We start from the raw sequence: 24,927 nt of genomic DNA, 5'->3' as shown, positions 1-24,927 counted from the left end.
ACCTGGACTATATAGCAGAGTAAGGATGTATTACCTGGACTATATAGCAGAGTAAGGATGTATTACCTGGACTATATGTATTACCTGGACTATATAGCAGAGTAAGGATGTATTACCTGGACTATATAGCAGAGTAAGGATGTATTACCTGGACTATATAGCAGAGTAAGGATGTATTACCTGGACTATATAGCAGAGTAAGGATGTATTACCTGGACTATATAGCAGAGTAAGGATGTGTTGTACATATTTAATCCTATTTCTAACAGTGTTCTGATGGTGTTCATCAGGCAGGGACATTTTCCATCGCTAGTGATGATGTGATGAAGAGCAGGCCCATCAAGAAGGCCAAACGTCGTGCTGCTGGTTCAGAGGTAGGCTGCCTGACTGACTAACCAACGCCCAAGGGCACTAGTGTGCATGCTGTCTGTGTGTGTGTGTGTGTGTGTGACTAGCTGTTGACCTAGGTGACGTAGGCTGCCTGACTGACTAACCAACGCCCAAGGGCACTAGTGTGTGTGTGTGTGTGTGTGTGACCAGCTGTTGACCTAGGTGATGTAGGCTAGAAGTTGGCATTAATGGCCACATACTTTTCTAGACTCGTTAACTAACCAACACCACAGGAACTCGCTCACATGCTGTCTGTCTGTGTCAGGGGGAAACCTGGGTCATGTTCATTAGAATAAAAAACAAGCCTTTCTTATTGCACAAGTTCAGGTGGCAACTACATCCCTGTTTCACATTTTCTTCAGTTTTGTTCCGACTGAACACAACCCAGCTTTACATTAACCCAAGACAAGCAGTCCTTCCTTCCTTCCTTCCAGCTTTACATTAACCCAAGGCAAGCAGTCATTCTTCCCTTCCTTCCTTCCTTCCTTCCTTCCAGCTTTACATTAACCCAAGACAAGCAGTCCTTCCTTCCTTCCAGCTTTACATTAACCCAAGGCAAGCAGTGCTTCCTTCCTTCCTTCCTTCCAGCTTTACATTAACCCAAGGCAAGCAGTGCTTCCTTCCTTCCTTCCTTCCTCCCAGCTTTACATTAACCCAAGGCAAGCAGTCCTTCCTTCCTCCCAGCTTTACATGAACCCAAGAGAAGCAGTCCTTCCTTCCTTCCTTCCAGCTTTACATTAACCCAAGACAAGCAGTCCTTCCTTCCTTCCTTCCTTCCTTCCTTCCAGCTTTACATTAACCCAAGGCAAGCAGTGCTTCCTTCCTTCCTTCCTTCCTTCCAGCTTTACATTAACCCAAGGCAAGCAGTGCTTCCTTCCTTCCTTCCTCCCAGCTTTACATTAACCCAAGGCAAGCAGTCCTTCCTTCCTCCCAGCTTTACATGAACCCAAGAGAAGCAGTCCTTCCTTCCTTCCTTCCAGCTTTACATGAACCCAAGACAAGCAGTCCTTCCTTCCTCCCAGCTTTACATGAACCCAAGACAAGCAGTCCTTCCTTCCTCCCAGCTTTACATGAACCCAAGACAAGCAGTCCTTCCTTCCTCGCAGCTTTACATTAACCCAAGTCAAGCAGTCCTTCCTTCCTTCCAGCTTTACATTAACCCAAGGCAAGCAGTCCTTCCTTCCTCCCAGCTTTACATTAACCCAAGTCAAGCAGCTCTTGCTTCCTTCCAGCTTTACATTAACCCAAGTCAAGCAGCTCTTGCTTCCTTCCAGCTTTACATTAACCCAAGGCAAGCAGCTCTTGCTTCCTCCCAGCTTTACATTAACCCAAGGCAAGCAGCTCTTGCTTCCTCCCAGCTTTACATTAACCCAAGACAAGCAGTCCTTCCTCCCAGCTTTACATTAACCCAAGACAAGCAGTCCTTCCTCCCAGCTTTACATTAACCCAAGACAAGCAGTCCTTCCTCCCAGCTTTACATTAACCAAAGACAAGCAGTCCTTCCTTCCTTCCTTCCAGGTTTACATTAACCCAAGACAAGCAGTCCTTCCTTCCTTCCTCCCAGCTTTACATTAACCCAAGACAAGCAGCTCTTCCTCCCAGCTTTACATTAACCCAAGGCAAGCAGCTCTTGCTTCCTTCCAGCTTTACATTAACCCAAGGCAAGCAGCTCTTGCTTCCTCCCAGCTTTACATTAACCCAAGACAAGCAGTCCTTCCTTCCAGCTTTACATTAACCCAAGACAAGCAGTCCTTCCTTCCTCCCAGCTTTACATTAACCCAAGTCAAGCAGCTCTTGCTTCCTTCCAGCTTTACATTAACCCAAGGCAAGCAGCTCTTGCTTCCTTCCAGCTTTACATTAACCCAAGACAAGCAGTCCTTCCTTCCTCCCAGCTTTACATTAACCCAAGTCAAGCAGCTCTTGCTTCCTTCCAGCTTTACATTAACCCAAGTCAAGCAGCTCTTGCTTCCTTCCAGCTTTACATTAACCCAAGGCAAGCAGCTCTTGCTTCCTTCCAGCTTTACATTAACCCAAGGCAAGCAGCTCTTGCTTCCTTCCAGCTTTACATTAACCCAAGGCAAGCAGCTCTTGCTTCCTTACAGCTTTACATTAACCCAAGACAAGCAGTCCTTCCTTCCTCCCAGCTTTACATTAACCCAAGTCAAGCAGCTCTTGCTTCCTTCCAGCTTTACATTAACCCAAGTCAAGCAGCTCTTGCTTCCTTCCAGCTTTACATTAACCCAAGGCAAGCAGCTCTTGCTTCCTCCCAGCTTTACATTAACCCAAGGCAAGCAGCTCTTGCTTCCTCCCAGCTTTACATTAACCCAAGACAAGCAGTCCTTCCTCCCAGCTTTACATTAACCCAAGACAAGCAGTCCTTCCTCCCAGCTTTACATTAACCCAAGACAAGCAGTCCTTCCTCCCAGCTTTACATTAACCCAAGACAAGCAGTCCTTCCTCCCAGCTTTACATTAACCAAAGACAAGCAGTCCTTCCTTCCTTCCAGGTTTACATTAACCCAAGACAAGCAGTCCTTCCTTCCTTCCTCCCAGCTTTACATTAACCAAGACAAGCAGCTCTTCCTCCCAGCTTTACATTAACCCAAGACAAGCAGCTCTTCCTCCCAGCTTTACATTAACCCAAGTCAAGCAGCTCTTCCTCCCAGCTTTACATTAACCCAAGTCAAGCAGCTCTTGCTTCCTCCCAGCTTTACATTAACCCAAGACAAGCAGTCCTTCCTCCGAGCTTTACATTAACCCAAGACAAGCAGTCCTTCCTCCCAGCTTTACATTAACCCAAGACAAGCAGCTCTTGCTTCCTTCCAGCTTTACATTAACCCAAGTCAAGCAGCTCTTCCTCCCAGCTTTACATTAACCCAAGTCAAGCAGCTCTTCCTCCCAGCTTTACATTAACCCAAGTCAAGCAGCTCTTCCTCCCAGCTTTACATTAACCCAAGACAAGCAGTCCTTCCTCCCAGCTTTACATTAACCCAAGACAAGCAGTCCTTCCTTCCCTCCTCCCAGCTTTACATTAACCCAAGACAAGCAGCTCTTGCTTCCTTCCAGCTTTACATTAACCCAAGTCAAGCAGCTCTTCCTCCCAGCTTTACATTAACCCAAGTCAAGCAGCTCTTCCTCCCAGCTTTACATTAACCCAAGTCAAGCAGCTCTTCCTTGGATGCCAGGACTCTTTTTGAAGAGCCCCGTCCAGTGATGTTTTATCCTAATGGAGGGAGATAGAAGCATCCAGTACCCTAGTGAATCCAGTTTCCTCCTTGTCTTTTCTGCCTACAGGGGCAGAGTGGGGGATCATTCAAAGTGTTTAAAGGCTTCTCCCTGGCCCCTACATCGGGAACCGGGCCAGCCGCTGAGGGGATCACAGCCTTCTCCGGGTTCGGGAATGGGGTAGGGTTTAAACCCCTGTCTGGGCTGTCCAATGGGAACAGTGTCAAACCTGTCACTCCAGCCCTCACCGGGTTCACCTCGCCTACTGCCACCAAGACCACCACACCAGGTAAGAGACGGATTGTTTGGGGGGGTGGAAACCCGTTGTACAGTTAATGTGCAAGTCCGATCAATTAATGTGCAAGTCCGATCAATTAATGTGCAAGTCCGATCAATTAATGTGCAAGTCCGATCAATTAATGTGCAAGTCCGATCAATTAATGTGCAAGTCCGATAGGACAACTTGTGAAAGCGAGTTGAGAATCCTCCATTGTTGAGCGGGATCTGCTATTACAGGATAATGGAGCTGAATCAGTGGGGTTTCCTCTGTGGATCTGGTATTACAGGATAATGGAGCTGAATCAGTGGGGTTTCCTCTGTGGATCTGGTATGAGGATAATGGAGCTGAATCAGTGGGGTTTCCTCTGTGGATCTGGTATTACAGGATAATGGAGCTGAATCAGTGGGGTTCCCTCTGTGGATCTGGTATGAGGATAATGGAGCTGAATCAGTGGGGTTTCCTCTGTGGATCTGGTATGAGGATAATGGAGCTGAGTCAGTGGGGTTCCCTCTGTGGATCTGGCATTACAGGTTAATGGAGCTGAGTCAGTGGGGTTTCCTCTGTGGATCTGGCATTACAGGTTAATGGAGCTGAATCAGTGGGGTTCCCTCTGTGGATCTGGTATTACAGGATAATGGAGCTGAGTCAGTGGGGTTTCCTCTGTGGATCTGGTATGAGGATAATGGAGCTGAATCAGTGGGGTTTGCTCTGTGGATCTGGTATTACAGGATAATGGAGCTGAATCACTGGGATTCCCTCTGTGGATCTGGTATTACAGGTTAATGGAGCTGAGTCAGTGGGGTTTCCTCTGTGGATCTGGTATGAGGATAATGGAGCTGAATCAGTGGGGTTCCCTGTGTGGATCTGGTATTACAGGATAATGGAGCTGAATCAGTGGGGTTCCCTCTGTGGATCTGCTATTCCCAGTGGATGATGGAGCTGAGTCAGTGGGAAATGCTCTGTGGATCATTCAGGTTAATGGAGCTGAATCAGTGGGGTTCCTCTGTGGATCTGGTATGAGGATAATGGAGCTGAATCAGTGGGGTTTCCTCTGTGGATCTGGTATTACAGGATAATGGAGCTGAATCAGTGGGGTTTGTTCTGGATCTGGTATTACAGGATAATGGAGCTGAATCAGTGGGGTTCCCTCTGTGGATCTGGTACTACAGGATAATGGAGCTGAATCAGTGGGGTTCGTGGTGTGGATCTGGTACTACAGGATAATGGAGCTGAATCATTGGGGTTTCCTCTGTGGATCTGGAATTACAGGGATAATGGAGCTGAATCACACAGGGTTACCGGGTGTGTGGATCTGGTATGAATAATGGAGCTGCGGGAATCAGTGGGGTTTCCCTGTGGATCTGGTATTACAGGGCATACTGGAGCTGAATCAGTGTGGTTACCTGTGTGGATCTGAGGATAAAGCTGAATCAGTGGGGTTACCTGTGTGGATCTGGTATGAGGATAATGGAGCTGAATCAGTGGGGTTCCCTGTGTGGATCTGGTATGAGGATAATGGAGCTGAGTCAGTGGGGTTCGCTGTGTGTGTCAGCTCCTCTCCCAGTGTGGTGCCTGAGGGCAGAATGACAGAACAGAAATGCTCCAGTAGTCAGTCAGTCTAGGACGTGCGCGTTCTCCGTCTCTCGTTCTCCGTCATCTGTCACAGCCACAGGGCATCTCGGGTCTTCTTCCCATCTGAAACACAGGGCATACTGCGGGCGTCTGCAGACTTCCCATCTGAAACACAGGGCATACTGCGGGCGTCTACAGGCTTCCCATCTGAAACACAGGGCATACTGTGTTTCAGGCTTCCCATCTGAAACACAGGGCATACTGCGGGTATTTCAGGCTTCCCATCTGGAACACAGGGCATACTGCGGGCGTCCTACAGGCTTCCCATCTGAAACACAGGGCATACTGCGGGCGTCTGCAGACTTCCCATCTGAAACACAGGGCATACTGCGGGTGTCCTCGTGCTTCCCATCTGAAACACAGGGCATACTGCGGGCGTCCTACAGGCTTCCCATCTGAAACACAGGGCATACTGCGGGCGTCCGCAGGCTTCCCATCTGAAACACAGGGCATACTGCGGGCATCCGCGGGCTTCCCATCTGAAACACAGGGCATACTGCAGGCGTCCGAGTGCTTCCCATCTGAAACACAGGGCATACTGCGGGCGTCCGCGTGCCTCCCATCTAAAACAGTTTGTCCATTTATGATGTGGTCCTTCTGTAGCTCAGTTGGTAGAGCATCTGAAACATTCCCGGGTTTGTATCCATTTATGATGCTAAATGGCATATATTATTATTTTTATATTATGATGACGCCATTTTGTGATGTTTTGGTCTTCGGCATGATTCTTCATAGATCTGTTTTGTCATTCAATGATAGGCTACTTTTCATGCCAATCTTTTCACTTGAGAAATACTTGCACCAAACATCCTAGTCAGATGGAGAAATATACATTTCTTGAGTTATTTTGAGGAAGTGTTTACCGGCTACGGCATCTCAGGATGGACAAATGGTACTATTGCCTTTTTCCCCCTTCTTGTTTTTCAAGCGAAGGAGGAAGGTATGGCAACACAGTCATTGTGTTGCTAGGCGCCAGGTGACTCACGCTGAAGCCTTAAGGCTACTGTGAGGTATCACAGCTTCTCTCTCTGCTGGAACGTTTACATTCTTGTTCTCTCTTCACCACCTCCTCCCCTCTCCTCCTCCTCCCCTCTATCCCTCCTCCCCTCTATCCCTCTCCTCTATCCCCTCTCCTCTTCCCCTCTCCTCCTCCCCTCTCCTCCTCCCCTCTCCCCTCTCCTCCTCCTCCTCTATCCCCTCTCCTCCTCCTCCTCTATCCCTTCTCCTCCTCCTCCTCTATCCCCTCTCCTCCTCTCCTCTATCACCTCCCTCCTCTCCTCTATCCCCTCTCCTCCTCTCCTCTATCCCCTCCTCCTCCTCTATCCCCTCTCCTCCTCTCCTCTATCCCCTCTCCTCCTCTCCTCTATCCCCTCTCCTCCTCTCCTCTATCCCCTCTCCTCCTCTATCCCCTCTCCTCCTCTCCTCTATCCCCCCTCCTCCCCTCTCCTCCTCTCCTCTATCCCCTCTCTTCCTCCCCCCTCCTCCTCTTCTCCTAGGTTCATTAACATTCAGCGGCCCCTCCTCCAGTGCCGTCATCACAGGGCAGCAGTCTAATGGTTCCTCCCCCGCGGTTTCCAGTCGGTCTCTCGGCTCCTCTCTCTCCTCTAACAGCGGTAACAACCAGGAATACAGTAGGCAGCTCACAGCTCTCAACTGCTCAGTCAGGGACTGGATCACCAAGCACGTCAACGGAAACCCCCTCTGTGACCTAAACCCCATCTTCAGGGACTATGAAAAGCACCTGGCCAGCATCGATAAGAAGTACGGAGGGAGTGGAGGGACTGGAGCTGTGACTGGAGCTGCTGTGGTGGTGGACGGAGGCTCAGAAAGCAGTAGCAGAGCAGAGGAACCAGAGAAGCGAGCAGCCAGTACACCACCACCACCCCCTTCTAGCGCCGCCGGCTCGACCACCACGGCCCCGGTGTTCTCCTTCAGTAAGGACAAGGACGGCAGCGCCACGGCCCCGGTGGACAGCTCAGCCGCTCCGATCCCCGCTGGCATCAGCTTTAGCTTGGGCCAGAAGGGGAACAGCTCAGTGTTGGGGACTCTGAGCACCGGAGGAGCTCCTGGTGTCTCCTCCTCCTCCCTGTTTGGAGGCGCTGCTCCTCCTGCCTTCTCCTTCTGTGGGGCCAAAGCGGAGGCTGCCCCCACCCAGACCACAGGTACGATATGGAAGGTGTTATGTATGTAGGGTAATATAAATATTACACTGTCCCGACAGCTGTGATATCATGTGACTAGATATTATATGTGGTGCTGATAGACAATATACTCAGAATGTTACCTGGTGATATGGTGCTGATAGACAATATACTCAGAATGTTACCTGGTGATATGGTGCTGATAGACAACATACTCAGAATGTTACCTGGTGATATGGTGCTGATAGACAATATACTCAGAATGTTACCTGGTGATATGGTGCTGATAGTGATAGACAACATACTCAGAATGTTACCTGGTGATATGGTGCTGTTAGACAACATACTCAGAATGTTACCTGGTGATATGGTGCTGCTAGACAACATACTCAGAATGTTACCTGGTGATATGGTGCTGATAGTGATAGACAACATACTCAGAATGTTACCTGGTGATATGGTGCTGCTAGACAACATACTCAGAATGTTACCTGGTGATATGGTGCTGATAGTGATAGACAACATACTCAGAATGTTACCTGGTGATATGGTGCTGATAGACAACATACTCAGAATGTTACCTGGTGATATGGTGCTGATAGACAACATACTCAGAATGTTACCTGGTGATATGGTGCTGCTAGACAACATACTCAGAATGTTACCTGGTGATATGGTGCTGCTAGACAACATACTCAGAATGTTACCTGGTGATATGGTGCTGATAGACAACATACTCAGAATGTTACCTGGTGATATGGTGCTGATAGTGATAGACAACATACTCAGAATGTTACCTGGTGATATGGTGCTGCTAGACAACATACTCAGAATGTTACCTGGTGATATGGTGCTGATAGTGATAGACAACATACTCAGAATGTTACCTGGTGATATGGTGCTGATAGACAACATACTCAGAATGTTACCTGGTGATATGGTGCTGATAGACAACATACTCAGAATGTTACCTGGTGATATGGTGCTGCTAGACAACATACTCAGAATGTTACCTGGTGATATGGTGCTGCTAGACAACATACTCAGAATGTTACCTGGTGATATGGTGCTGATAGACAACATACTCAGAATGTTACCTGGTGATATGGTGCTGATAGTGATAGACAACATACTCAGAATGTTACCTGGTGATATGGTGCTGCTAGACAACATACTCAGAATGTTACCTGGTGATATGGTGCTGATAGACAACATACTCAGAATGTTACCTGGTGATATGGTGCTGATAGTGATAGACAACATACTCAGAATGTTACCTGGTGATATGGTGCTGATAGACAACATACTCAGAATGTTACCTGGTGATATGGTGCTGATAGACAACATACTCAGAATGTTACCTGGTGATATGGTGCTGCTAGACAACATACTCAGAATGTTACCTGGTGATATGGTGCTGCTAGACAACATACTCAGAATGTTACCTGGTGATATGGTGCTGCTAGACAACATACTCAGAATGTTACCTGGTGATATGGTGCTGATAGTGATAGACAACATACTCAGAATGTTACCTGGTGATATGGTGCTGCTAGACAACATACTCAGAATGTTACCTGGTGATATGGTGCTGTTAGTGATAGACAACATACTCAGAATGTTACCTGGTGATATGGTGCTGTTAGTGATAGACAACATACTCAGAATGTTACCTGGTGATATGGTGCTGCTAGTGATAGACAACATACTCAGAATGTTACCTGGTGATATGGTGCTGCTAGTGATAGACAACATACTCAGAATGTTACCTGGTGATATGGTGCTGCTAGTGATAGACAACATACTCAGATTGTTACCTGGTGATATGGTGCTGATAGACAACATACTCAGAATGTTACCTGGTGATATGGTGCTGATAGACAAGACTCAGAATGTTACCTGGTGATATGGTGCTGCTAGTGATAGACAACATACTCAGAATGTTACCTGGTGATATGGTGCTGCTAGTTATAGACAACATACTCAGATTGTTCCCTGGTGATATGGTGCTGCTAGACAACATACTCAGAATGTTACCTGGTGATATGGTGCTGATAGTGATAGACAACATACTCAGAATGTTACCTGGTGATATGGTGCTGATAGACAACATACTCAGAATGTTACCTGGTGATATGGTGCTGATAGACAACATACTCAGAATGTTACCTGGTGATATGGTGCTGCTAGACAACATACTCAGAATGTTACCTGGTGATATGGTGCTGCTAGACAACATACTCAGAATGTTACCTGGTGATATGGTGCTGATAGACAACATACTCAGAATGTTACCTGGTGATATGGTGCTGATAGTGATAGACAACATACTCAGAATGTTACCTGGTGATATGGTGCTGCTAGACAACATACTCAGAATGTTACCTGGTGATATGGTGCTGATAGTGATAGACAACATACTCAGAATGTTACCTGGTGATATGGTGCTGATAGACAACATACTCAGAATGTTACCTGGTGATATGGTGCTGATAGACAACATACTCAGAATGTTACCTGGTGATATGGTGCTGCTAGACAACATACTCAGAATGTTACCTGGTGATATGGTGCTGCTAGACAACATACTCAGAATGTTACCTGGTGATATGGTGCTGATAGACAACATACTCAGAATGTTACCTGGTGATATGGTGCTGATAGTGATAGACAACATACTCAGAATGTTACCTGGTGATATGGTGCTGCTAGACAACATACTCAGAATGTTACCTGGTGATATGGTGCTGATAGACAACATACTCAGAATGTTACCTGGTGATATGGTGCTGATAGTGATAGACAACATACTCAGAATGTTACCTGGTGATATGGTGCTGATAGACAACATACTCAGAATGTTACCTGGTGATATGGTGCTGATAGACAACATACTCAGAATGTTACCTGGTGATATGGTGCTGCTAGACAACATACTCAGAATGTTACCTGGTGATATGGTGCTGCTAGACAACATACTCAGAATGTTACCTGGTGATATGGTGCTGCTAGACAACATACTCAGAATGTTACCTGGTGATATGGTGCTGATAGTGATAGACAACATACTCAGAATGTTACCTGGTGATATGGTGCTGCTAGACAACATACTCAGAATGTTACCTGGTGATATGGTGCTGTTAGTGATAGACAACATACTCAGAATGTTACCTGGTGATATGGTGCTGTTAGTGATAGACAACATACTCAGAATGTTACCTGGTGATATGGTGCTGCTAGTGATAGACAACATACTCAGAATGTTACCTGGTGATATGGTGCTGCTAGTGATAGACAACATACTCAGAATGTTACCTGGTGATATGGTGCTGCTAGTGATAGACAACATACTCAGATTGTTACCTGGTGATATGGTGCTGATAGACAACATACTCAGAATGTTACCTGGTGATATGGTGCTGATAGACAAGACTCAGAATGTTACCTGGTGATATGGTGCTGCTAGTGATAGACAACATACTCAGAATGTTACCTGGTGATATGGTGCTGCTAGTTATAGACAACATACTCAGATTGTTCCCTGGTGATATGGTGCTGCTAGACAACATACTCAGAATGTTACCTGGTGATATGGTGCTGCTAGTGATAGACAACATACTCAGATTGTTACCTGGTGATATGGTGCTGCTAGTGATAGACAACATACTCAGAATGTTACCTGGTGATATGGTGCTGCTAGACAACATACTCAGAATGTTACCTGGTGATATGGTGCTGCTAGTGATAGACAACATACTCAGAATGTTACCTGGTGATATGGTGCTGCTAGACAACATACTCAGAATGTTACCTGGTGATATGGTGCTGCTAGTGATAGACAACATACTCAGAATGTTACCTGGTGATATGGTGCTGCTAGACAACATACTCAGAATGTTACCTGGTGATATGGTGCTGCTAGACAACATACTCAGAATGTTACATGGTGATATGGTGCTGCTAGTGATAGACAACATACTCAGATTGTTACCTGGTGATCTGGTGCTGCTAGTGATAGACAACATACTCAGATTGTTACCTGGTGATATGGTGCTGTTAGTGATAGACAACATACTCAGATTGTTACCTGGTGATATGGTGCTGTTAGTGATAGAGAACATACTCAGCATGTCACCTGGTGATATGGTGCTGTTAGTGCTAGACAACATACTCAGAATGTTACCTGGTGATATGGTGCTGCTAGACAACATACTCAGAATGTTACCTGGTGATATGGTAGTGATGGACAACATACTCAGAATGTTACCTGGTGATATGGTGCTGCTAGACAACATACTCAGAATGTTACCTGGTGATATGGTGCTGCTAGTGATAGACAACATACTCAGAATGTTACCTGGTGATATGGTGCTGCTAGACAACATACTCAGAATGTTACCTGGTGATATGGTGCTGCTAGACAACATACTCAGAATGTTACCTGGTGATATGGTGCTGCTAGTGATAGACAACATACTCAGAATGTTACCTGGTGATATGGTGCTGCTAGTGATAGACAACATACTCAGAATGTTACCTGGTGATATGGTGCTGCTAGTGATAGACAACATACTCAGATTGTTACCTGGTGATATGGTGCTGATAGACAACATACTCAGAATGTTACCTGGTGATATGGTGCTGCTAGTGATAGACAACATACTCAGATTGTTACCTGGTGATATGGTGCTGCTAGTGATAGACAACATACTCAGAATGTTACCTGGTGATATGGTGCTGCTAGACAACATACTCAGAATGTTACCTGGTGATATGGTGCTGCTAGTGATAGACAACATACTCAGAATGTTACCTGGTGATATGGTGCTGCTAGACAACATACTCAGAATGTTACCTGGTGATATGGTGCTGCTAGTGATAGACAACATACTCAGAATGTTACCTGGTGATATGGTGCTGCTAGACAACATACTCAGAATGTTACCTGGTGATATGGTGCTGCTAGACAACATACTCAGAATGTTACATGGTGATATGGTGCTGCTAGTGATAGACAACATACTCAGATTGTTACCTGGTGATCTGGTGCTGCTAGTGATAGACAACATACTCAGATTGTTACCTGGTGATATGGTGCTGTTAGTGATAGACAACATACTCAGATTGTTACCTGGTGATATGGTGCTGTTAGTGATAGAGAACATACTCAGCATGTCACCTGGTGATATGGTGCTGTTAGTGCTAGACAACATACTCAGAATGTTACCTGGTGATATGGTGCTGCTAGACAACATACTCAGAATGTTACCTGGTGATATGGTGCTGCTAGTGATAGACAACATACTCAGAATGTTACCTGGTGATATGGTGCTGCTAGACAACATACTCAGAATGTTACCTGGTGATATGGTGCTGCTAGTGATAGAGAACATACTCAGAATGTTACCTGGTGATATGGTGCTGCTAGTGGTTTTTAATCCCTGAGATTAAACCTCTTAGATATCACATTCAACATTTTTTTATCCCAGATTAAACCTCTATAAAATCTCACATTCATGTTTTTAATCCCAGTGTAAGGTCATTGTGGAAAATAAATGGTGTATTTTGTAAATGTTCTTAGTGTAAAGTGGGTTTAGGCCGGGTGTTTTTGTTTCATCTGTCCGTTTGGTTATCAGAGACTAAAAAAACGTCTCTTCATAACGTCCCTCTCTTCCTTGTCGTCCCGTAGATGAAAACGGGGAGGAGTCGGATGAACCTCCCAAAGTGGAAGTCCAGGAGATTAAGGAGACTGACGCGTTCTACTCCAAGAAGTAGGTCTCCTTTTACAGAAAAGTATGACTCTATACATCTGTAGGATCTGTCTTCGAATTACCCAATGGGATGTATTATGGGATGTATTATGGGATGCATTATGGGATGCATTATGGGATGTATTATGGGATGCATTATGGGATGTATTATGGGATGTATTATAGCTCTATACATCTGTGGGATCTGTCTTCGAATTATCCAATGGGATGTATTATGGGATGTATTATGGGATGTATTATGGGATGCATTATGGGATGCATTATGGGATGCATTATGGGATGTAATATGGGATGTGTTATGGGATGCATTATGGGATGCATTATGGGATATATTATGGGATGTATTATGGGATGTATTATAGCTCTATACATCTGTAGGATCTGTCTTCGAATTATCCAATGGGATATATTATGGGATGCATTATGGGATGTATTATAGCTCTATACATCTGTAGGATCTGTCTTCGAATTACCCAATGGGATATATTATGGGATGCATTATGGGATGTATTATAGCTCTATACATCTGTAGGATCTGTCTTCGAATTCAATGGGATATATTATGGGATGCATTATGGGATGTAATTATGGGATGTATTATGGGATGCATTATGGCTCTATACATCTGTAGGATCTGTCTTCGAATTACCCAATGGGATATATTATGGGATGTATTATGGGATGTAATTATGGGATGTAATTATGGGATGCGTTATGGGATGCATTATGGGATGCGTTATGGGATGCATTATGGCTCACGGTTGACAGACGCTCTTGCAGTGTTATATTTCACCAGTGTGTTGCTTCAAGACCTTTTTCAACTCGCTGGAAAAGACTGAGTGACTATATTAGAATTGTACAATTGGGGCGGCAGGGTAGCCTAGTGGTTAGAGCGTTGGACTAGTAACCGGAAGGTTGCAAGTTCAAATCCCCGAGCTGACAAGGAACAAATCTGTCGTTCTGCCCCTGAACAGGCAGTTAACCCACTGTTCCTAGGCCGTCATTGAAAATAAGAATATGTTCTTAACTGACTTGCCTGGTTAAATAAAGGTAAAAAAAATATATAATATTCTTATGCTTATGAAACAGTAGATAAAACAGTGAATTAACTCGATGCTTTTGTATTTGTTACACACGTCCAGTATTTTTCAGAAATGGGTTTGTTCCAAACGAGGAACTTGACGTTAGTCGTGTGTGTGTGTGTGTGTGTGTGTGTGTGTGTGTGTGTGTGTGTGTGTGTGTGTGTGTGTGTGTGTGTGTGTGTGTGTGTGTGTGTGTGTGTGTGTGTGTGTGTGTGTGTGTGTGTGTGTGTTCCAGGTGTAAACTGTTCTATAAGAAAGAGACGGAGTTCAAGGAGAAGGGAGTTGGAACGCTGCATCTGAAAAACAACTCAGACGGAAAGACACAGCTGGTAGTCCGCGCTGACACCAACCTGGGTATGTTATTAACCCTTATCTAGTCCGCGCTGACACCAACCTGGGTATGTTATTAACCCTTATCTAGTCCGCGCTGACACCAACCTGGGTATGTTATTAAACCTTATCTAGAGACCGCTGACACCAACCTGGGTATGTTATTAACCCTTATCTAGTCCGCGCTGACACCAACCTGGGTATGTTATTAAACCTTATCTAGTCCGCGCTGACACCAACCTGGGTATGTTATTAACCCTTATCTAGTCCGCGCTGACACCAACCTGGGTATGTTATTAACCCTTATCTAGTCCGCGCTGACACCAACCTGGGTATGTTATTAACCCTTATCTATCTAGTCCTTATCGCTGACACCAACCTGGGTATGTTATTAACCCTTATCTAGTCCGCGCTGACACCAACCTGGGTATGTTATTAACCCTTATCTAGAGCGCTGACACCAACCTGGGTATGTTATTAACCCTTATCTAGTCCCGCTGACACCAACCTGGGTATGTTATTAACCCTTATCTAGTCCCGCTGACACCAACCTGGGTATGTTATTAACCCTTATCTAGAGACCGCTGACACCAACCTGGGTATGTTATTAAACCTTATCTAGAGACGCGCTGACACCAACCTGGGTATGTTATTAACCCTTATCTAGAGACCGCTGACACCAACCTGGGTATGTTATTAAACCCTTATCTAGACCGCTGACACCAACCTGGGTATGTTATTAAACCTTATCTAGAGACCGCTGACACCAACCTGGGTATGTTATTAACCCTTATCTAGAGACCGCTGACACCAACCTGGGTATGTTATTAACCCTTATCTAGAGACCGCTGACACCAACCTGGGTATGTTATTAACCCTTATCTAGTCCGCGCTGACACCAACCTGGGTATGTTATTAACCTTATCTTATGACACCAACCTATGTTATTCCTAGAGCGCTGACACCAACCTGGGTATGTTATTAACCCTTATCTAGTCCGCGCTGACACCAACCTGGGTATGTTATTAAACCTTATCTAGAGACCGCTGACACCAACCTGGGTATGTTATTAAACCTTATCTAGAGACCGCTGACACCAACCTGGGTATGTTATTAAACCTTATCTAGTCTAGAGCGCTGACACCAACCTGGGTATGTTATTAAACCCCTTATCTATGTTATTCTTATCTAGAGCGCTGACACCAACCTGGGTATGTTATTAAACCTTATCTAGTGACACCAACCAGGGATGTTATTAAACCTGATTAAACCTTATCTAGAGACCTGACACCAACCTGACACCAACCTGGGTATGTTATTAACCCTTATCTAGAGACCTGCTGACACCAACCTGGGTACCGCTGACACCAACCTGGGTATGTTATTAAACCTTATCTAGAGACCTGCTGACACCAACCTGGGTATGTTATTAAACCTTATCTAGAGACCGCTGACACCAACCTGGGTATGTTATTAAACCCTTATCTATGTTATTAAACCTTATCTAGAGACCGCTGACACCAACCTGGGTATGTTATTAACCCTTATCTAGAGTCAACCTGGGTATGTTATTAAACCTTATCTAGAGCTGACACCAACCTGGGTATGTTATTAACCCTTATCTAGAGACCGCTGACACCAACCTGGGTAAATGTTATTAACCCTTATCTAGTCTGCGCTGACACCAACCTGGGTATGTTATTAAACCTGATTAAACCTTATCTAGAGACCGCTGACACCAACCTGGGTATGTTATTAAACCCTTAAACCTTATCTAGAGACCGCTGACACCAACCTGGGTATGTTATTAAACCTTATCTAGTCCGCGCTGACACCAACCTGGGTATGTTATTAACTGATTAAACCTTATCTAGAGACCACTGACACCAACCTGGGTATGCTAGAGCTGACACCAACCTGGGTATGTTATTAAACCCTTATCTAGAGACCACTGACACCAACCTGGGTATGTTATTAAACCTGATTAAACCTTATCGCTGACACCAACCTGGGTATGTTATTAAACCTGATTAAACCTTATCTACCGCTGACACCAACCTGGGTATGTTATTAAACCTTATCTAGAGACCGCTGACACCAACCTGGGTATGTTATTAAACCTTATCTAGAGAGTCTGGGTATGTTATTAAACCTTATCTAGAGCTGACACCAACCTGGGTATGTTATTAAACTGATTAAACCTTATCTAGAGAGTGACACCAACCCGCTGACACCAACCTGGGTATGTTATTAACCCTTATCTAGAGACCGCTGACACCAACCTGGGTATGTTATTAAACTGATTAAACCTTATCTAGAGACCGCTGACACCAACCTGGGTATGTTATTAAACCTTATCTAGAGACCGCTGACACCAACCTGGGTATGTTATTAAACCTTATCTAGTCTTATCTAGAGACCGCTGACACCAACCTGGGTATGTTATTAAACCTGATTAAACCTTATTATTAATGTTATTAAACCTTATCTAGAGACCACTGACACCAACCTGGGTATGTTATTAAACCTGATTAAACCTTATCTAGAGCTGACACCAACCTGGGTATGTTATTAACCCTTATCTACCTTATCTAGAGACCGCTGACACCAACCTGGGTATGTTATTAAACCCTTATCTAGTTATTCTTATCTAGAGACCTGCTGACACCAACCTGGGTATGTTATTAACCAACCTGGGTATGTTATCTGATTAAACCTTATCTCCGCGCTGACACCAACCTGGGTATGTTATTAAACCCTTATCTAGAGACCGCTGACACCAACCTGGGTATGTTATTAACCCTATCACCAACCTGGGTATGTTATTCCTTATCTAGAGCTGACACCAACCTGGGTATGTTATTAAACCCTTATCTAGCTGACACCAACCTGGGTATGTTATTAAACCTTATCTAGAGACGCTGACACCAACCTGGGTATGTTATTTATTAACCTTACCAACCTCTTATCTAGAGACCACTGACACCAACCTGGGTCTATCTAGAGCGCTGACACCAACCTGGGTATGTTATTAAACCTTATCTAGACCACTGACACCAACCTGGGTATGTTATTAAACCTTATCTAGAGACCGCTGACACCAACCTGGGTATGTTATTAAACCTTATCTAGAGACCACTGACACCAACCTGGGTATGTTATTAAACCTTATGACACCAACCTGGGTATGTTATTAACCTTATCCGCTGACACCAACCTGGGTATGTTATTAAACCTGATTAAGAGACCGCTGACACCAACCTGGGTATGTTATTAAACCCTTATCTAGAGACCGCTCTGGGTATGTTATTAAACCTTATCTAGAGACTGACACCAACCTGGGTATGTTATTAATTAAACCTCTATCTAGTCCGCGCTGACACCAACCTGGGTATGTTATTAAACCTTATCTAGAGACCGCTGACACCAACCTGGGTATGTTATTAAACCTTATCTAGTCGACCGCTGACACCAACCTGGGTATGTTATTAACCCTTATCTAGAGACGCGCTGACACCAACCTGGGTATGTTATTAAACCTTATCTAGTCCGCTGACACCAACCTGACACCAACCTGGGTATGTTATTAAACCTTATCTAGAGACCGCTGACACCAACCTGGGTATGTTATTAACCCTTATCTAGAGACCGCTGACACCAACCTGGGTATGTTATTAAACTTATCTAGAGACCGCTGACACCAACCTTATCTAGTTATTAAACCTTATCTAGAGCTGACACCAACCTGGGTATGTTATTAAACTGATTAAACCTATATCTAAAGAGACCGCTGACACCAACCTGGGTATGTTATTAAACCTTATCTAGAGACCGCTGACACCAACCTGGGTATGTTATTAAACTGATTAAACCTTATCTAGAGACCGCTGACACCAACCTGGGTATGTTATTAAACCTTATCTAGAGACCGCTGACACCAACCTGGGTATGTTATTAAACCTTATCTAGAGACCGCTGACACCAACCTGGGTATGTTATTAAACCTGATTAAACCTTATCTAGAGACCGCTGACACCAACCTGGGTATGTTATTAAACCTTATCTAGAGACCACTGACACCAACCTGGGTATGTTATTAAACCTGATTAAACCTTATCTAGAGACCGCTGACACCAACCTGGGTATGTTATTAAACCTTATCTAGAGACCGCTGACACCAACCTGGGTATGTTATTAAACCTGATTAAACCTTATCTAGAGACCACTGACAGACACCAACCTGGGTATGTTATTAAACCTGATTAAACCTTATCTAGAGACTGCTGACAGACACCAACCTGGGTATGTTATTAAACCTGATTAAACCTTATCTAGAGACTGCTGACACCAACCTGGGTATGTTATTAAACCTTATCTAGAGACCGCTGACACCAACCAGGGTATGTTATTAAACCCTAGAGATTAAACCTTATCTTATTAAACCATCTAGAGACAGACACCAACCTGGGTATGTTATTAAACCTGATTAAACCTTATCTAGAGACACCAACCTGGGTATGTTATTAAACCTTATCTAGAGACAGACACCAACCTGGGTATGTTATTAAACCTGATTAAACCTTATCTAGAGACTGCTGACACCAACCTGGGTATGTTATTAAACCTTATCTAGAGACCGCTGACACCAACCTGGGTATGTTATTAAACCTTATCTAGAGACCGCTGACACCAACCTGGGTATGTTATTAAACCTGATTAAACCTTATCTAGAGACTGCTGACACCAACCTGTTTATGTTATTAAACCTTATCTAGAGACCGCTGACACCAACCTGGGTATGTTATTAAACCTTATCTAGAGACCGCTGACACCAACCTGGGTATGTTATTAAACCTTATCTAGAGACCGCTGACACCAACCTGGGTATGTTATTAAACCTGATTAAACCTTATCTGACACCAAGAGATCTAGCTGACACCAACCTGGGTATGTTATTAAACCTGATTAAACCTTATCTAGAGACTGCTGACACCAACCTGGGTATGTTATTAAACCTTATCTAGAGACACCAACCTGGGTATGTTATTAAACACCAACCTGGGTATGTTATTAAACCTGATTAAACCTTATCTGACACCAAGAGACCTAGAGACCTTATCTGACACCAACCTGGGTATGTTATTAAACCTGATTAAACCTTATCTAGAGACCGCTGACACCAACCTGGGTATGTTATTAAACCTTATCTAGAGACCGCTGACACCAACCTGGGTATGTTATTAAACCTGGGTATGTTATTGATTAAACCTTATCTAGAGACCACTGACACCAACCTGGGTATGTTATTAAACCTGATTAAACCTTATCTAGAGACCGCTGACACCAACCTGGGTATGTTATTAAACCTTATCTAGAGATGACACCAACCTATGTTATTAAAGACTTATCACTGACACCAACCTGGGTATGTTATTAAACCTTATCTAGAGACCGCTGACACCAACCTGGGTATGTTATTAAACCTGATTAAACCTTATCTAGAGACCGCTGACACCAACCTGGGTATGTTATTAAACCTTATCTAGAGACCGCTGACACCAACCTGGGTATGTTATTAAACCTGATTAAACCTTATCTAGAGACTGCTGACACCAACCTGGGTATGTTATTAAACCTTATCTAGAGACTGCTGACACCAACCTGGGTATGTTATTAAACCTTATCTAGAGACCACTGACACCAACCTGGGTATGTTATTAAACCTGATTAAACCTTATCTAGAGACTGCTGACACCAACCTGGGTATGTTATTAAACCTTATCTAGAGACCGCTGACACCAACCTGGGTATGTTATTAAACCTTATCTAGAGACCGCTGACACCAACCTGGGTATGTTATTAAACCTTATCTAGAGACCGCTGACACCAACCTGGGTATGTTATTAAACCTGATTAAACCTTATCTAGAGATCACCAACCTGGGATGTTATTAAACCTTATCTAGAGCTGACACCAACCTGGGTATGTTATTAAACCTGATTAAACCTTATCTAGAGACCGCTGACACCAACCTGGGTATGTTATTAAACCTTATCTAGAGACTGCTGACACCAACCTGGGTATGTTATTAAACCTGATTAAACCTTATCTAGAGACCGCTGACACCAACCTGGGTATGTTATTAAACCTTATCTAGAGACTGCTGACACCAACCTGGGTATGTTATTAAACCTGATTAAACCTTATCTAGAGACCGCTGACACCAACCTGGGTATGTTATTAAACCTTATCTAGAGACCGCTGACACCAACCTGGGTATGTTATTAAACCTGATTAAACCTTATCTAGAGACCGCTGACACCAACCTGGGTATGTTATTAAACCTTATCTAGAGACTGCTGACACCAACCTGGGTATGTTATTAAACCTTATCTAGAGACCGCTGACACCAACCTGGGTATGTTATTAAACCTTATCTAGAGACCGCTGACACCAACCTGGGTATGTTATTAAACCTGATTAAACCTTATCTAGAGATGACACCAACCTGGGTAGTTATTAAACCTTATCTAGAGACTGCTGACACCAACCTGGGTATGTTATTAAACCTTATCTAGAGACTGCTGACACCAACCTGGGTATGTTATTAAACCTGATTAAACCTTATCCAAGAGTTATTAAACCTGATTAAACCTTATCCGCTGACACCAACCTGGGTATGTTATTAAACCTTATCTAGAGACCGCTGACACCAACCTGGGTATGTTATTAAACCTGATTAAACCTTATCTAGAGACCGCTGACACCAACCTGGGTATGTTATTAAACCTTATCTAGAGACCGCTGACACCAACCTGGGTATGTTATTAAACCTTATCTAGAGACCGCTGACACCAACCTGGGTATGTTATTAAACCTTATCTAGAGACCGCTGACACCAACCTGGGTATGTTATTAAACCTTATCTAGAGACCGCTGACACCAACCTGGGTATGTTATTAAACCTTATCTAGAGACTGCTGACACCAACCTGGGTATGTTATTAAACCTTATCTAGAGACCACTGACACCAACCAGGGTATGTTATTAAACCTTATCTAGAGACCGCTGACACCAACCAGCCTTATTAAACCTTACCGCATTAAGATTAAACCTTATCTTAAACCTTATTAAACCTTATCTACTAAACCTTACTGCATTAAGCCTTATTAAACCTTATTAAACCTCACTAAGCCTTAAACCTGCATTAAACCTTATTAAACCCTTAAATTACTAAACCTTACTGCATTAAGCCTTATTAAACCTTATTAAACCTTATTAAACCTTATTAAACCTTACTATTAAACCTTATTAAACCTTTATTAAGCCTTATTAAACCTTACTGCATTAACCTTATTAAACCTTATTAAACCTTACTGCATTAAGCCGTATTAAACCTTATTAAACCTTACTGCATTAAGCCTTATTAAACCTTACTGCATTAAGCCTTATTAAGCATTATTAAACCTTACTGCATTAAGCCTTATTAAGCCTTATTAAGCCTTATTAAACCTTATTAAACCTTACTGCATTAAGCCTTATTAAGCCTTATTAAACCTTACTGCATTAAGCCTTATTAAACCTTATTAAACCTTACTGCATTAAACCTTATTAAACCTTACTGCATTAAGCCTTATTAAACCTTACTGCATTAAGCCTTATTAAGCCTTATTAAACCTTACTGCATTAAGCCTTATTAAGCCTTATTAAACCTTACTGCATTAAGCCTTATTAAGCCTTATTGCATTGTCTTATTAAACCTTATTAAACCTTACTGCATTAAGCCTTATTAAACCTTATTAAACCTTACTGCATTAAACCTTATTAAACCTTGCTGCATTAAGCCTTATTAAACCCTTTACTGCATTAAACCTTATTAAACCTTACTGCATTAAACCTTATTAAACCTTACTGCATTGCATTAACCTTATTAAACCTTACTTACAGGTAACATCCTGTTGAACATCATGGTCCAGCCCTCATCAATAACACCCCCTCCCCCTCTCTCTCTCCTCCAGGTAACATCCTGTTGAACATCATGGTCCATCCCTCATCAATAACACCCCCTCCCCCTCTCTCTCTCCTCCAGGTAACATCCTGTTGAACATCATGGTCCAGCCCTCATCAATAACACCCCCCCCCTCTCTCTCTCCTCCAGGTAACATCCTGTTGAACATCATGGTCCAGCCCTCATCAATAACACCCCCATCTCTCTCCTCCAGGTAACATCCTGTTGAACATCATGGTCCAGCCCTCATCAATAACACCCCCCATCTCTCTCCTCCAGGTAACATCCTGTTGAACATCATGGTCCAGCCCTCATCAATAACACCCCCCCATCTCTCTCCTCCAGGTAACATCCTGTTGAACATCATGGTCCAGCCCTCATCAATAACACCCCCCCCATCTCTCTCCTCCAGGTAACATCCTGTTGAACATCATGGTCCAGCCCTCCATCCTCTGCTCCAGAATGGGAAAGAACAACGTGATGGTGATGTGTGTTCCTAACCCTGTCGTGGACCACAACAACCCTACCAACCCTGTCGCCATGCTGATCAGGGTCAAAACAGGAGAGGACGCTGACGAACTGCACAACATACTGGAGGAGAAGAAAGCTTAGAGGACGAGCCACCTGAAGGGGGGTACAGGCTGCCCCCACTCCACCCTTCTGCCTATCAACTAACCCCAGGGCCAGTCCTGTACCCCTCCACCCCAGGGCCAGTCCTGTACCCCTCCACCCCAGGGCCAGTCCTGTACCCCTCCACCCCAGGGCCACCCACCCCAGGGCCAGTCCTGTACCCCTCCACCCCAGGGCCAGTCCTGTACCCCTCCACCCCAGGGCCAGTCCTGTACCCCTCCACCCCAGGGCCAGTCCTGTACCCCTCCATCCCAGGGCCAGTCCTGTACCCCTCCACCCCAGGGCCAGTCCTGTACCCCTCCACCCCAGTCCCCTAGCCCCTCCACCCCAGGCCCCTAGCCCCTCCACCCCAGGCCCCCTAGCCCCTCCACCCCAGGGCCAGTCCCCTAGCCCCTCCACCCCAGGCCCCTAGCCCCTCCACCCCAGGGCCAGTCCTGTACCTCTAGCCCCTCCACCCCAGGCCCCTAGCCCCTCCACCCCAGGGCCAGTCCTGTACCCCTAGCCCCTCCACCCCAGGCCCCTAGCCCCTCCCCACCCCAGGCCCCTAGCCCCTCCACCCCAGGGCCAGTCCTGTACCCCAGCCCTAGCCCCTCCACCCCAGGCCCCTAGCCCCTCCACCCCAGGCCCCTAGCCCCTCCACCCCAGGTCATGTTTATTTTAACCCTCTTTATCCTTGCCTGTCTCACTGACAACTCTCCAATCTGGAATGGACCCTATTCCCTATCTAGTGCACTACTAGACCAACTATGTCATCTGGAACTAGTGAACTAGAAAGGGGTTACCTGGAGGCCATTTTGTCATGTGATGCCAGAGGGGACACACCTCTAGTCTACAACAAGTTTTATCTTCACACACCTGGACTGGACACACCTGGACTAAACTCACCTGGACTAAACTCACCTGGACTAAACTCACCTGACACACCTACTAGACACACTGTAACACAGAGACTCACCTGGACTAAACTCACCTGTACTAGACACACTGTCACACAGAGACTCACCTGGACTAGACCCACCTGGACTAGATACACTGTAACACAGAGACACACCTGTAACACAGAGACACACCTGACTAGACACCTGACTAGACACACCTGGACTAGACACACCTGGACACACTAGACACCTGGACTAGATACACTGTAACACAGAGACACACCTGGACTAGACACACCTGGACTAGACACACTGTAACACAGAGACACACCTGGACTAGACACCTGGACTAGACACACCTGGACTAGACACACCTGGACTAGACACACTGTAACACAGAGACACACCTGGACTAGATACACTGTAACACAGAGACACACCTGGACTAGACACACCTGGACTAGACACACTAACACAGAGACACACCTGGACTAGACACACAGACACACCTGGACTAGACACACCTGGACTAGACACAACACAGACAGAGACACACCTGGA

The 24,927-nt window shown here is 44.8% G+C and overlaps 1 protein-coding gene across 2 annotated transcripts; it reads left to right on the top strand.

Annotated features, from left to right (window-relative positions):
* Window positions 1-290: 290 nt before the first annotated feature.
* On the top strand, window positions 291-23,619 carry nup50 (nucleoporin 50; the record flags this gene model as incomplete). Of its 2 annotated transcripts, none has more annotated exon segments than XM_046335246.1 (6): window positions 291-374; window positions 3,684-3,903; window positions 7,023-7,688; window positions 13,357-13,438; window positions 14,756-14,874; window positions 23,271-23,619. In XM_046335246.1, coding segments are annotated over 6 exon segments (1,371 nt in total), but the record flags the coding sequence as incomplete, so codon positions are not given.
* Between the last annotated feature and the right edge of the window lie 1,308 nt (window positions 23,620-24,927).

This window comes from Oncorhynchus gorbuscha, unplaced genomic scaffold (genome assembly GCF_021184085.1).
Source record: "Oncorhynchus gorbuscha isolate QuinsamMale2020 ecotype Even-year unplaced genomic scaffold, OgorEven_v1.0 Un_scaffold_688, whole genome shotgun sequence".
NCBI lineage: Eukaryota > Metazoa > Chordata > Actinopteri > Salmoniformes > Salmonidae > Oncorhynchus > Oncorhynchus gorbuscha.
The sequence above is the reverse complement of the archived record's forward strand: the minus strand, read 5'-3'. Positions and strand labels throughout refer to the sequence as shown.